Source organism: Budorcas taxicolor, chromosome 14, assembly GCF_023091745.1.
Source record: "Budorcas taxicolor isolate Tak-1 chromosome 14, Takin1.1, whole genome shotgun sequence".
NCBI lineage: Eukaryota > Metazoa > Chordata > Mammalia > Artiodactyla > Bovidae > Budorcas > Budorcas taxicolor.
The window spans coordinates 75,933,971-75,948,269 of record NC_068923.1 but is presented as its reverse complement, the minus strand read 5'-3'; the positions used below and the strand labels follow the sequence as shown (position 1 = coordinate 75,948,269).

Below are 14,299 nucleotides of genomic sequence, written 5' to 3'. Positions count from 1 at the left end.
TTAGCTGCCTTTTAAGAGATAAGTGCCTAGGGCCAGTCCAGGTGTCTAGGTGTTCTCCTTGACTCAGGGAGGGGTGTGTGTGTGTGTGTGTGTGTATGTGTGATAGAGTGGGGACTAGTGCTTTCGGAAGAAAGCCAGTGCAAAGTTGGAGAAGAGGGATTCGCAGATCTTTGAGTGAAGTCGGGCAGGTTGGGAATCCAAGGCAGGTCGGGGACGTGGTGTAGGATAGACTGGACTATGTACGGGAACTCCTGGCTTTTTGATTAACAAATGCTACTTTCTTGGAGTAGTTGGTGGCTCTAACAGCTGAATAACAGTGTTCTCTCCATAACTGGTATTCTTTGCATAGTAAAAATTAAATGGTAAAATATGTAGTAAATGGGCTTCCCTGGTAGCTCAGCTGGTAAAGAATCTGCCTGCAGTGCAGGAGATCCCGGTTCAATTCCTGGGTCAGGAAAATCCCCTGGAGAAGGGATAGGCTACCCACTCCAGTATTCTTGAGCTTCCCTGGTGGTTCAGACGGTAAAGAATCTGCCTGCAGTGCGGGACCTGGGTTTGATCTCTGGGTTGGGAAGATCCCTGGAGGAGGGCATGGCTACCCACTCCAGTATTCTTGCCTAGAGAATCCCCATGGACAGAGGAGCCTGGTGGGTTACAGTCCATGGGGTCACAAAGGGTTGGACACGACTGAGAGACTTAGCACAGCACAGCACATATAGTAAATAGTATACATACTGTAGGAGTTTGTAGTATAGGAAAACCCTTAAAAACTCAAATAGGAACAATCAGGGAGTATTTTCTGCAAGATGGGATGTTGGAGCTGGACTTTGCTAAGAGTAGGGTTCAGATGGAGAGAAGCAGGAAGGCAATTTCAGGCAGGGGAACAGTCTGAGCAAAAGCATGGATACAGAAATGGGGCTTCTTTGCGGAATTTCAGCTAAATGGTTCAACTCCTTATGCTAAGCAAGTAGGAATAAATTTTGAGAGGTAGGTAGGGGCCTGATAATGGAGAATCCTAAGTATCAGATGGAGGATTTTGGACTCGATATTACAGGTGGTGAAGAAACATAGAACACTCTTGAAAGTAATTAACTATGAAGGTGATTCCATAGGGCTTCAGTAGAGATTGAACAGGGGGAAAGCTGAAGGATAACGAGACCACTTGGAGGCGTGAAGAGATAAGACTAAAACTGTGATCATGGATATGGTGACTGACTCCATAGAAAGTATAATAGCTAACACACATGATACTTTTATACTGTGTCGATTTTAATTCTGAGGAAATCCTAGAGAGTGGATATTATTATTCTGTTTCATTTGAGAGTACATCTCAGTTGTCCCCTCCCACAGAATCTATATTTTAAACCAGTACATAAGATTTGGCTCTGGATAACTAGGGACAGGTGATGATGAGTTGTGCTCAGCTGAGAAATGATGGTTACCTTAGTTCTGGACTGAGTTTAAGTTGACAACAGGCATTTAAGAGAGAAGGCAGAACCGGCTCTTAGGTGATACATGTCTGTTAGACATGAAAGTGGAGGATGAATGAAAGCCGTGTGGATCAACAAGGGCCCAAGAGAAAAGAACCAAGGGCCCAAGAATGATGAGAGTTAGGGAACAGGAAGAGGAAAGTAGACTGTAGGCTTTGCAGTGGCGCTCGTGGTAAAGAACCGCTTGCCAATGCAGGAGATGTAGGAGATGGGGGTTTGATCCCTGAATTGGGAAGATCCCCTGGAGAAGTGCATGGCAGCCCATTCCAGTATACCTGCCTGGAGAATCCCATGGACAGAGGAGCCTGGTGGGCTACAGTCCATAGGGTTGCAAAGAGTCAGACATGACTGAAGCGACTTCTCATGCCCTCAGAAGAGCAATTGGAAAAGAATGTTTGGCTGCAGAGGAGAACTGCCTTGGTACAGTATCTTAGAAGCCAGGCCAGGCAAAATTTTACAGAAGTGAGAAATGGCCAAGAAAATCCAAGGAGATTAAGAACAGAGAGCCGTCTATTGGATTTTGAGTGGAGGTCATTAATAGAATCCGTTCTAAAGAGAATACTTCTAACTGTTATTTATTGAAGATCTGTAATGTACCAGGCTCATTGTATGTGAATATCTGAGTTTACCTTTAGAACAACACTGTTAAGTCTGATATGATACAGAGGAAGAAACAGAAGCTTGAAGAAGTAAAGTACCTCGTCCAAATTCACAAATTGACAGAGCTGAGATGAAAACTGAAGTTTAACCATTCTCCCCATAGATTAAGGCAAAAAGCTCCCAAACAACCCTCCCCACAAAGAAAGACTAAAGCTTTTCTAGGAATTGTTTTTTTAAAAGAATGGTAAGAAATGAATTGAAACTGATAATTTGACGTGAAAACTTCACTGTCCTGGTTTTTTGTGCTCCCAAGTGAAATGAATTTATGTCTGAATTTGTTGACTATTACTGCACATATTTTTAGGAGGTGAAGGCATTATGTGTTAAGTTCTGTTTGCTTCTCCCCAGCAAAGCATTCCCTCTGTTAGACTCTTCCTAATGCCCCAGGGCCTGGTAGGTTGTGGTGGAGTGATCTGGAGTTTTTCTTGACCTGTTGGTTATGATCTCAGTCTCATGAATGCTCCACCTCTTTCACTACTTCAGCTGATGACTCACTCATCTGTTAGTTTTTCTCCCAGCATCAACAAAATGAAGTAGTGGATTAAAGAAACAAATGAAAGACAAAAAAAAAAAAAAAAAATTTATGATCTAACAAGGCCTTTAGCCTTGCTGGGAATACTCAGGTGCTAATGTAAACTTTCCTCCAAGGAAGAACAGGGATCAGGTTTATAGTTGATGTAGTCTGTGTTCAAAGCAACTCAGAAAATTGCACACCTAAAGCTACTGAAAGGATATTTAAAAAGCTGACCGGTGCATGATTAGAACTTCTATTCCAAAAAAGCAATGATGAAACTCACCTTCAGAAAGTGTTGCAAACTTTGGTAAAAGCTGTTCTGTGAAAACTTTCCTTTCTTTACAGGTCTACATTTTTGCTCAGTGTACCAGAGAGATTGTTCTGTTTTTATTAAACCAAGCTTTATTCAACAGTGCTCTGTACTGGAGAGATTATAATCTAAGGGAAAAAAACCCAAAGTCATTATGCAGTTAAAGGGAAGAGCATAAAACTCCTTTAGCCATCAAAAAATGTAAACAGAAACAGCTAGCAAGGTTGTACTATCCCAGAATATTTTTTTCTATTGATCATGTAAAGATTCATCAAGCAGTTCTTCATAGAAAAGCTGATAAATCTAGATTTATGAGTGAACGTTTGTGCTGGGAACATATGAAATCAGCAATCCAGGAGACTCAGCAGGACGGAGAAGAAGGAAGACTCAAGGAACAAAATCTCTCCAGTGAATGAGGACGCTACTTAGTGTAAATCAAGAGTTGGCTCTTATCCTTCACCCTGGGGCTTCCTGCTAAATTTTGGAAATTAGCCAGTGTTGTAATTAACACTCCACCCCCACCCCACCCCCACCCCGCCTCCCAGCTTTTCTTAAGTAAGGAGAGTCAAATCCCCATCTTTTTTAGTGGTGAGGACACTACAAGTAACATAAAGCTCTTCCTTCCTGCTGGGTGGTTTTAGGAAGTATACATGATGTGTGGGCACTCCTGGGCAGCAAATAGGATTCAGATTTCTCTGTTTTGCCCTCTAACTGAAGGCTGCAGAGTGGCTTCTTCTAAGCGACTGCGGGGGAGGGGGGGTGGTAATGGCACTGCCCCATGGCCCGCCAGCACTGCCTTCCTTCTTGGTCCTCCCAGAGACTTCATTTCTCCCGCTTACAGACTCTTAGGAGTCCGCCAAAATTCTGTCTCTAAATCCAACTCTATCCTCTGTGATTAGTAATGTCCACAACATGGAAATGCTGTTTTATTATTAAATCAAAATGTGTAAATTTCTTTTTTTTTTTTACATTGAGGAGTAGTTGATTTATGATGTATTAATTTCTACTGCACAGCGAAGAGATTCAATTATACATATGCGTATACATTCTTTTTATATATCCTTTCCCATTATGGTTTATCACAAGATACTGAACATAGGTCCCTGTGCTATCCCAGTAGGGCTTTGGTGTTTAGCCGTTCTCTATGTACTAGTTTGCATTGCTAACCCCAAACTCCCACCCCATCCCTCCCCCACCTCGCCTGCCACTAGCAATCACAAGTCTGTTCTCTGAGTCTGTGAGTCTGTTTCTGCTTTTGTAGATAACTTCATTTGTGTCATATTTTAGACTCCACACATAAGGGGTATCGTATGGTATCTGTCTTTCTCTGACTTTCTCACTTAGTACGATCGTCTCTAGGTCCATCCATGTTGCTGCAAATGGCACTATTTCCTTCTTTTTTATGACTAATATGCCATTGTATATAAAAAATGTAAATTTCCTGGACTCTCCAAAATGAATACAAATGTGCTCCTTTTGTCGGATAATCCCATTATTTTGCATTACCAATACACTCTTCACTTAAAATTTTTTTTTCTCACATCTGCCCATTTCACCCCTGACCAGCACTCTCCTGCCTTTCCTTCAGGTCTTTGTGGAAGCTTTGCTTCCTCCTGGGTCCTCTGGCTAGGTTAGTCCCCTCTGTCATAAACCCTCACTCATGACCCTGTTCATTTCTCACGCTCATCACTCATGTAACACTGGTGCTTGCTTTCCCTTGCTGGAGGCTACGTGGGCTGCAGGGCAGTGCCCATGTCCTTTGCCATCACACCCTCCCCATATAGCATGATATTTGGTGTCTGTTGGGTTCTTATGGAAAATAGCTAAGTAAACAACTTCAGGACTCCCTTAATTAATGATTACCTTGAGCACTTCTACGTTATAACCAAAAGTTGCTATGCCCTCAAACTTTATAGGAATATAGAACTGTGCCGTGAGAGTAATACTTGTTGTTCAGTTTACAGTTGTTTTATCCATTATCTTATTGAGTTCTCACAGTCATACTGTGAGGTTAGTAGGGTAGGCATTGCTGTGCTTGGTGTTTTAACTTTCTGTTTTATATTGGAGTAGAGTTGATTAACAATGTTGTGTTAGTGTCAGTCGGACCACAGAGTGATTCACTTGTACAGATACATGTATCCTTTTTCAAATTCTTTCCCCAGTTAGGTTGTTCCATGATATTAAGCAGAGTTTCCTGTGCTAAACAGTTGGTTCTTGTTGGTTATTCATTCACGTCAGTCAGACGGCTGTCATCAAAAAATCCAGAAGCAATAGGTGCTGGAGAGGGTGTGGAGAGAGAAGGGAAGCCGCCTACACCCTTGGGGAGAATGTAAATTGGTGCAGCCACTAAGAAAGAAGGGTTTCCCTCAGAGCTCAGTTGGTAAAAGAATCCACCAGCCATGCAGGAGATCCTGGTCCGATTCCTGGGTTGGGAAAATCCCCTGGAGAAGGGATAGGCTACCCACTCCAGTATTCTGGTCTGGAGAATTCCATGGATTATACAGTCCAGGGGGTCACAAACAGTTGGACACACCTGAGTGACTTTCACTCACTTCACTAAGGAAAGAACAGTCTGGAGGTTCCTTAAGAAACTAAAAATAGTGCTGACTTTATGTAAGGCATGAAGAAACCGAACCTCAGGCAGCATTCCTCCTCAGTAAACAGTGAACAGAGACTTACTTCCAGAGCCTGTGCTGCTCCACATCACCACACAGCCGATCGGGTAGAAAGGCCTTCCACCAGGGTTTTCCCGTTTACTTCCAGAAACTTGGTTTTTACCCTTTTAATTCAGTTCATGTACAGTTGGGTCATTATTTTCTCTTTCCTCCCAATCAGTTCCACCAAGCCACTGGCACAAAGAGTTCAAACCATCTAAAATGTGGAGACCATCTAAAATTCGGAGACCATCTAAAATTCCACTCTGCTCAATGTGGATTTCCCGCCCCCCTCCCCCCAATATATGTCACCAATGTCAGTGTTATTTTCTGACCCTCCATCGATGCATGACACCATGCCTCCACACAAAGCATCCTCAACACAGCCTTTGTTGTGAGTTCACACCAATCTTCCACCACAAAGTGAGCTGGAAGACCATCTACCGTTAGAGGGCCCTGCAGGAATATCAGCAGAAAGGTTTGTCTTTATTGAATGACCGTCCGAAGGCTCTTGCTGGATGCATTTCCACTGATCGGCATACATGCTGCCTTCGCAGTCTTGCCACTTGTCTGTGTCACGTTACCCTGAGTAGACCCAGGTGTTGCTGAAATACAGCGTCTCATTATTACTTTCTGATTTCATTTCAATGAACAAGGCTGGCGTGTGCTGCTGAGGACTGTGGTGGTTTAAGGGTGAAGGTGAAAGTCATTCAGTCGTGTCCAACTCTTTGCGACCCCGTGGACTATAGCCCACCAGGTTCCTCTATCCATGGAATTATCCAGGCAAGAATACTGGAGTGGGTAGCCATTCCCTTCTTCAGGGGATCTTCTCGACCTAGGGATCAAACCCGGGTGAGTCACCTGCATTGCAGGCGGATTTTTTACCATCTGAGCCACTAGGTACTTGAGTTAGTATTGAATCCTCCTTAAAAAATTGCTTTGATGGTCATTTGCTGCTTTACCTGAGTGGCTTGGTTAGGATTGACAAACAACTCTAACCCCTCTTGTCTGCTGAAGATTCTGCAGGTGCCCTCCTCACTCTCCGTGATGATCTTTTATGATCTGTAGCTTAGATGTCCTCTAAATATGGTAGGATCCCATGGAACACAGGACTCATGTACAGAGTTCATCTCTTTCCTGTTGCTTGCCACCCGTATGATGCATCATATCTGCAGGACGTCTTGCGCCTTGTTTTTGTAGCTTCTATTGCCTTTTAAATTAAAGGACTTGGATTGGTCTATAGACCAATTTGCTAGCAGATATAGTGTAAATTACACTAGATGAAACTGTTTTTTAACCGCCATTGACATGCCGATTACTTTTAATGTGTTGCACATATTTATGCACTAGAACTTACAGAATTAAATGAAATGTGTTCCATCCCAGGGTTTCATTCTAATACATATTAATGAAGGATAATCAAATAAAATGAGTTGGCTCCTGATCTGATTGGTTATGAAAAGCCGAGTGTGAAGGGAGTCAACTTACACTACTTCTACACTACCTTTTAAAGGCCATTATTACCTCTCCTGGACAGTAAAGAAATAAATCAGTGGCTTTATCAATGTGACGTGGCCATTACCTTGGTCTCAATCTTCCTTCTCTTCCATTCTGGGGAAGCACAAGTGAACCAAATAACGTGCGCATTTTTATTCCATGTGTATACTTAGTGGGAAAAAAGAACACTTCTCTGATCAGGAATCTCGCATTTCTCTTGCTTTCGCAGTAATAAACGACTGGTGGCCTTAGTGCCCATGCCCAGTGAGCCTCCATTTAATACCCGAAGAGCCTACACCAGTGAGGATGAAGCCTGGAAGTCGTATTTGGAGAACCCCCTGACGGCGGCCACCAAGGCAATGATGAGCATCAACGGAGACGAGGACAGCGCGGCTGCGCTTGGCCTGCTGTACGACTACTACAAGGTAGACCGTGGAGCCCCGCCTCCCTCCGCCCTCGGCCCCTAGGACCGCCCCTCTCTGTGGGCAGAGAGGACAAACTTCGTCCCAGGCCAGGGAACCAAGGGTATCTCCACACTCACCGTGGAACTCAGCCTCTTCCTTGTCTCATTGCTTCCCTGCTTTCCCGTCTATGAAGCCCAACTTCAGCCCTGCTCAGAGGGAGTTTTCCTTTTCGGATACTGACTCCGTGCCCTCTGTTTACAAGCATACATAGTATCTACATTTAATGCCTGCAAGGCCAGAGACCTGTGTTTGATTCCTGGGTGGGGAAGATCCACTGGAGAAGGGATAGGCTACCCACTCCAGTGTTCTTGGGCTGCCCTTGTGGCTCAACTGGTAAAGAAAACGCCTGCAATGCAGGAGACACGGGTTCAATCCCTGGGCTGGGAAGATCCCCTGGAGAAGGGAAAGGCTACCCACTCCAGTATTCTAGCTTGCAGAAGTCCGTGGGTTGCAAAGAGTCGGACACAACTGAGCGACTTTCACTTTCACATTTAATTCTTGCTTCATGTCATATTGCAGTACTTTGCTGCCATTTTTACTTAATGACTTTTGGTGAACAAAGAATATTACATTGTGTGGCTGTACCGTAATTTAGTCATTGCTGTTGGGGCATTGAAGCTGGTTTTATTTCTTATTTTATTTTATTAGTATTTTTAAATTAAGTAATGTGGGATTTCCCTGGCAATCAGTGGTTAAGACTCTGTGCTTGCATTGCAGGGGGCATGGGTTCCATCCCTGGTTGAGGAACTAAGATCCCTCATGATGCATGGTGCAGCCAAAAATAAATAAATTAATAAAATGAAATAAATAAATAATGAGAACCTTTGTGTATTTATTTATTTATTTTTTGGCTGAACCCTGTGATGTGCAGGATTTAGTTCCCTGACCAGGGACTGAACCCAGTCCCATCAGTGAAAGCAGCAGTGCAAGTCCCAAGTCCTAACCACTGGAGTGCCAGGAAACTCCCTAGTTTGCTTTTAGATATTCCATTTTATAAGAAACATAAGGATTTCTAGATTTTTCACTTTTGTAAGAAATATACCAATGAATGCTTTTATGGTAGACTTTTGCAGCAATTCCAAAATCTGTCTCCCTTTGTTTCACCGGGCACTCAGTATTTATTTTGAAAAACCCTTAAAACAAAATGAATGCAATTCACTTGCATTACAAAAATACTTGTCATAGGTACCTTCAAAACAGGAGTATTTCAGGAAATCGAACGACAAACATTGGTCTGTCTCTACTATAAAGGACTATATCTGGTATGACCTGCTTCCTTAGAACCATTGAAATGTAAAAAGTCAACAAGTATTTACTGATTGAGGATATTTATTGCCTGATTTGATTGTAAACACCTGGGCTTATGCTGGGATTGGCACAAAGGTGAAAATGGCTGTGTTTATTTTGCTGGTTGGGCGCCACTCTTTAGAATAAGAACTAAATCCTCCTCTTGCCCTCTCCCTCCATCAGGAGAAAATCATACAGGAGGAATTTTTCTTTTAGTTAAGTCAGTCTCGGTTTCCTGCTTCCTTCCTGCATCCCCGTTCGTTTCCTTCCAGCAGGCTCCAGCATTGCAAGTTGTGCTGCCTCCTGTGTCTCTCCTAAACCAGAGTTTTCATGCTTTCCAAGGATCAATGGCACCCCACTCCAGCACTCTTGCCTGGAAAATCCCATGGACAGAGGAGCCTGGTAGGCTGCAGTCCATGGGGTCGCTAAGAGTTGGGCATGACTGAGCAACTTCACTTTCACTTTTCACTTTCATGCATTGGAGAAGGAAATGGCAACCCACTCCAGTATTCTTGCCTGGAGAATCCCAGGGACAGAGGAGCCTAGTGGGCTGCTGTCTGTGGGGTCGCACAGAGTCAGACACGACTGAAGCGACTTAGAAGAAGGATCTCCCACCGACACCAACACCAGTACCAACCCTGGCACTGACCGACCACCCCCAAGCCTACTCTTTGACCAACGTTCTCTAAAATTACTCATTCCTTTTCCAGCTTCCTCTAATTTTCTCTATTAAAACACTAAGGAGGGCTCCCTCTGTGGGGAGAGAAAATAAAGTCAAGCCAAGTTGTGCTTGTTAGCCTCTCATTTGTGTCTGTCTCTATGCGACCTTATGGACTGTACTGCCAGGTTCCGCTATCCATAGAATTTTCCAGGCAAGAATACTAGAATGGGTTGCTGCTCCCTTCTCCAGGGAATCTTCCCGACCCAGGGATCAAACCTGGCTGGGTCTCCTACACTGCAGGCAGATTCCTTACCATCTGAGACACCAGGGAAGTTCCGAGTTGTGCTTATCAAAGATGAGATATTGGGCTGGCCAAAAAGTTGGTTCGAGTTTTTCCGTAAGCTGTTACAAGCAAACATTTTGGCCAACCTGATAGGAGGTATGAGTCCTGTATTAAAGGTAGTGTTTTAATAGAGATAGTTTGGCCCATCCAGGCTATTTTAAATGAGGATATTATTGACTCAAATAAATGCATCTTTTATGGTTAGAAAGTGCTGGAGGAATAAAGGAAAGGCATTCTACTTGCACCCTTGCAGTCTAGGTTGACTTCTCCCCCTTACTAAGAGAGCTGGAATTGGCAGATTTCACAGCTCTCTTGTGAAGGTGTACAATTCCCAACATGACTCCTGACCTGGCAAAAAGGGGCTTTCACTTTGGGAACTGGGGTCCTCATGAAAGGATGTAGGGGCTAATCTCCATTTCATGCAAGTAGGGCAGTTTCCTACACTGAAAGGAAGCACCTGAAAACAACTGAGCCTGAAAACCAAAGATGCTTTCTCGGCAGGCTTTCTTTTCTTCTTTTGTTTGTGACTGTTTTATATATTTAAATGCTTTTTGACTGAGAAGCTAATTTGAAAAACACAAGGATGATTTCTAAACGTTTTGGGGTGAACCTTTTCAGAAAGTATTGAGGATGGTACAGAACTTATCATGTTAGACTGTTTCCTGTTCTAGGCTATTTCTTGAGGGTTTCAATTTATTAGACTTTTGTGTTAATACTTAATGTTTGGAAATGACCTCATCCCTAGAAAGAAATTGCAAAGCAATTTTTATCTATTATAAAAAATAGTTAAGCTTGACACATTAAAATCTGGTAACATCATTAAAGTGACTATGATTTAATCACTTGGGTCATTAAAGCTTTTTGGTAACCTTTGTAACTTCATTAAGCAGATATGTTAGTTTTATAAGACTAGGAAGAAATATATTAAGATAATTTTGAAGAAACATATTGTTCTTATTTTTTAAAAACAGATTTTATTCCACTACTGTGAAATGGACATAATTTCAGATATTTTTATTAGATGAAAGTTCTTTCATATTAATGAAAAAGAGAAATATACCTTGAAACACAACTCATTAGTAATTTGGGAAAGAATTTAATTTCCCATAGACTCAAAGCGTAAAGTATTGGTAAATATGGTACCTAGATTACCTCTCCTTTTGCACATTATTAATATTAAAAGGAAAGTTGAAATTCTGCTTAAGATACAGAGTAGGGAGTTTACATAAAACTCCGTTTGAGGATATGGAGAAAATGGAACCCTCCTATGCTGTTGGTGGGAATGTAAATTGGTTCAACAACTGGAAAATGGAGGTTTCTCAAAAAGCTAAAAATAGAACTACCATATGACCCCGCAATTCCACTCTCAGATATATATTAGAAAAAACCCAAAACACTAATTCGCAGATATGTGTACCTCACTGTTCATAGCAACATTATTGACAGTTGCTAAGATATAGAAGCAACCTAAGTGTCCATCAATGGATGGGTAAAGATGTGGTGTGTATGTGTGTGTGCACGCGCACACACACACAGTGGAATACTAGTCAGTCATAAAAAATGAAAATTTGCCATTTGTAACAACATGGATGGACTTAGAGGATATTATGTGTAGTGAAATGTCAGAGAAAGACAAATGCTATGTAATGTCACTTATATGTGAAATCTAAAAGATAAAAATACACCAGTGAATATAGCAAAGAAGAAACATACTTAGATATAGAGAACAAATTGGTAGTTAGCAGTGGGGAGATGGAAGAGAGGAGGGGCAAAGTTGGGGTGGGGATTAAAAGTTACAAACTACTATGTATAAAATAAATAAGCTACAAAGATAAATTGTATAACACAGGGAATAGCCCCAATATTTTATAATAACTAAATGTAGTATGATCTTTAGAAACTGGAAATTACTGTGTTGTACACCTGAAACTTATATAACACTGTACATCAACCAGACCTCAAATAAATAAGTAAATAGTCATCACTACTTGCTTCCACCCCCCAAAAAGAACCCTCAATCTATAAACAAGTCTAAACTCCTACTGTTGAATTTATATTTTCCAAGATTATTTTATTAATTTAGAATATAAAATATTCCAATAAAATGTTTTCTAAGACTGTGTGGACTAGCAGAGTTACATAGCTCATTTATTTCCCACAAGTTTCACTATATTTTTGCTTGAAACTTTAAACATTAAAGAATTAGCCTTGTTTCTAAAAACTCTGTGCAAATGATCATTTTCAGGCCTCAGTCAGCCCTCTCTTGTTTACAGTTTGTATATGCTGGTAGTAAAGTTATAACAAAGTTAAATCTACTTTGAGAATGGACTTTCTTTCTGTAGTAAAGTGTTAAGGGAAAAAAAATTATAGATTCTATTTTTTTGAATATAAACTTGGGGAAGTCAGATTACTGTAGCAATTGCTACTGCAGTATCATTTAAATTCTGTAGACTTTTTATACCTCTTTGGAAATAAAAATCGATCCTTTTTGCAAAACATACCGTTTTCCCCTCACTGCTGAGGTTGGAGTACATCACCTCTCTGGACAATAGAGAGAGGAATGTGTGTGACATGCAGCAGGCATTCAAAAGAAATGGTGGTCCCTGTCCTTGGAAACTGCACAAGTGTACCTTGGTGTAACACTTTTTTCACTACAAAGTCTTTCCACCTGTATTTTAAAACTGTCCCCATAGGATCACTGGAGTGAATCCAGTCAGGTCTTTTGTTTTCAGCTCGGGCAACTAAATGGAATTTGCAAAGGTCCCAGGGCAATCCTGTACATGCCCAATATCTATGTCATTAGGCTGTCTCAGTTAGTCTTCTTGGGCTGCTGAGACAGAATATCACAGACTGGGGGCCTTAAACAACAGAGATTTATTTTCTTACAGTTCTGGAGACTAAAGTCCAAGACCAAGGTGCTGACGGCGTTTTTTTCTGGAGAGGCCTCGCTTCCTTCCCATCTTGCAGATGGCTCCCTTCTTGCTGTGGCCTCACGTAGCATTTCCTCTGTGCACACATGCTCCTGGCATCTCTTCCTCTTCCTAGAAGGGCATTAGTCCTATCGGATTAGGGCCACAGCTTTAGAAAGTCATTTACCCTTAGGCGCTCAGTCTCTCAGTTGTGTCCAACTAAGTAGCCCCATGGACTGTAGCCCCCCTTCTCTGTCCATGGGATTTCCCAGGCAAGAATACTGGAGTGGTTTGTCATTCCTACCCCAGGGGATCTTCCTGACACAGGGATCAAACCCACATCTCTTGTGTCTCATGCATTGGCAGGTGGATTCTTTATCACTAGCACCACCTGGGAAGCCCCATTTAATCTTAACCGCCTCCTTAAAGGCCCTGTCTCCAAGTATAGTCACATTGGAGACTAGGGTTTTAACATACAAACACTGGAGGCATACAGTTCGGTCCATAACACTCTACCCTGTTTAAAAAATGCTTTAATGGAATCCATTTGAAAATAGGCTCAAAACTTTAAAATATGCATTTGAAGCTTAGATGAAATCTATTATAAAAATAACCAAAATGCTAGACTTTGTCGTAATTTAAAGACTCAGATACTAGCCTCGTTCTCTATTGGGTTTAAGCTACTCACCAACAACAGCTCTGAAGTCAGTTGTGACCTTTTGATTAATTTCAGGCATGACAGAAAAATATGACAGATTTCATTTGTTATTTTTATGTGGTTTGATTTACTCTGGCTTACTTTACTTTTCCCCTGAAGAAGCTGTTGATTCGTAATCATCTGATTCTAGCTCTGGTGAAAGTGTTCTTCCCCGGCCAGTTGGTTCCCCTCTATTCTGTTGACCTGGTGCTGTTGGACACCAAGATGTTTGTTTGTCTAACCATTGGTCATCCATTTATTCATCCATCCATCCAACAAGTGCTAATTCACCACGACCTTCCAGCAATGGTGATAGATATTAGGGGGGGGTGGGTTAAGTATCCAAAGGCAGATGGGACCCAATTTAAGACCTTGGTGAGGTCACAGTCCAGGACCTCTGTAACAGTCCTGTAAACCTATAACCACAGTGCATGGCAGTAAATACTATGAAGGTGATGTGCTCCAGGTGCAGTGAGGAGGGTGTGCCAGCCTTCCAGAGAGCTCAGGTTTTCCAGAGCTATGCTCAGTCGCTCAGTCATGTCCGACTCCTTGCGACCCCATGGACTGAAACTGGTGGTGCTAGCTGTAAAGAACCCACCTGCCAATGCAGGAGACATAAGAGATGGGAAGCAGTGCCTATTCTACGGGGAAGCAGGGGAGAGTTTTTCAGGTAGGCATACGGAGAGGGAGCATTTTAGGCAAAGCAAACAGGAGACGAGAAAACGTGGGAGGTCAGACTCCAGGATGCATTCAGTGAAATCCAAGGAATCAGCCTTGCTGAACTGTGGAGGTGAGTGAGGGGGAGGGCAGTCA

At 42.2% G+C, this 14,299-nt stretch overlaps 1 protein-coding gene across 1 annotated transcript in view; it reads left to right on the top strand.

The window, feature by feature from the left end:
• Nucleotides 1–7,361: 7,361 nt before the first annotated feature.
• The window catches only part of GRHL2 (grainyhead like transcription factor 2), a 125,481-nt gene continuing 118,543 nt past the window's right edge, over nucleotides 7,362–14,299 (top strand). Inside the window, exon 1 of the mRNA XM_052651829.1 lies at nucleotides 7,362–7,550. Within this exon, the coding sequence (XP_052507789.1) occupies nucleotides 7,383–7,550 (168 nt within the window). The 5' untranslated portion in view covers nucleotides 7,362–7,382. The remainder of the gene's footprint in view (nucleotides 7,551–14,299) is intronic.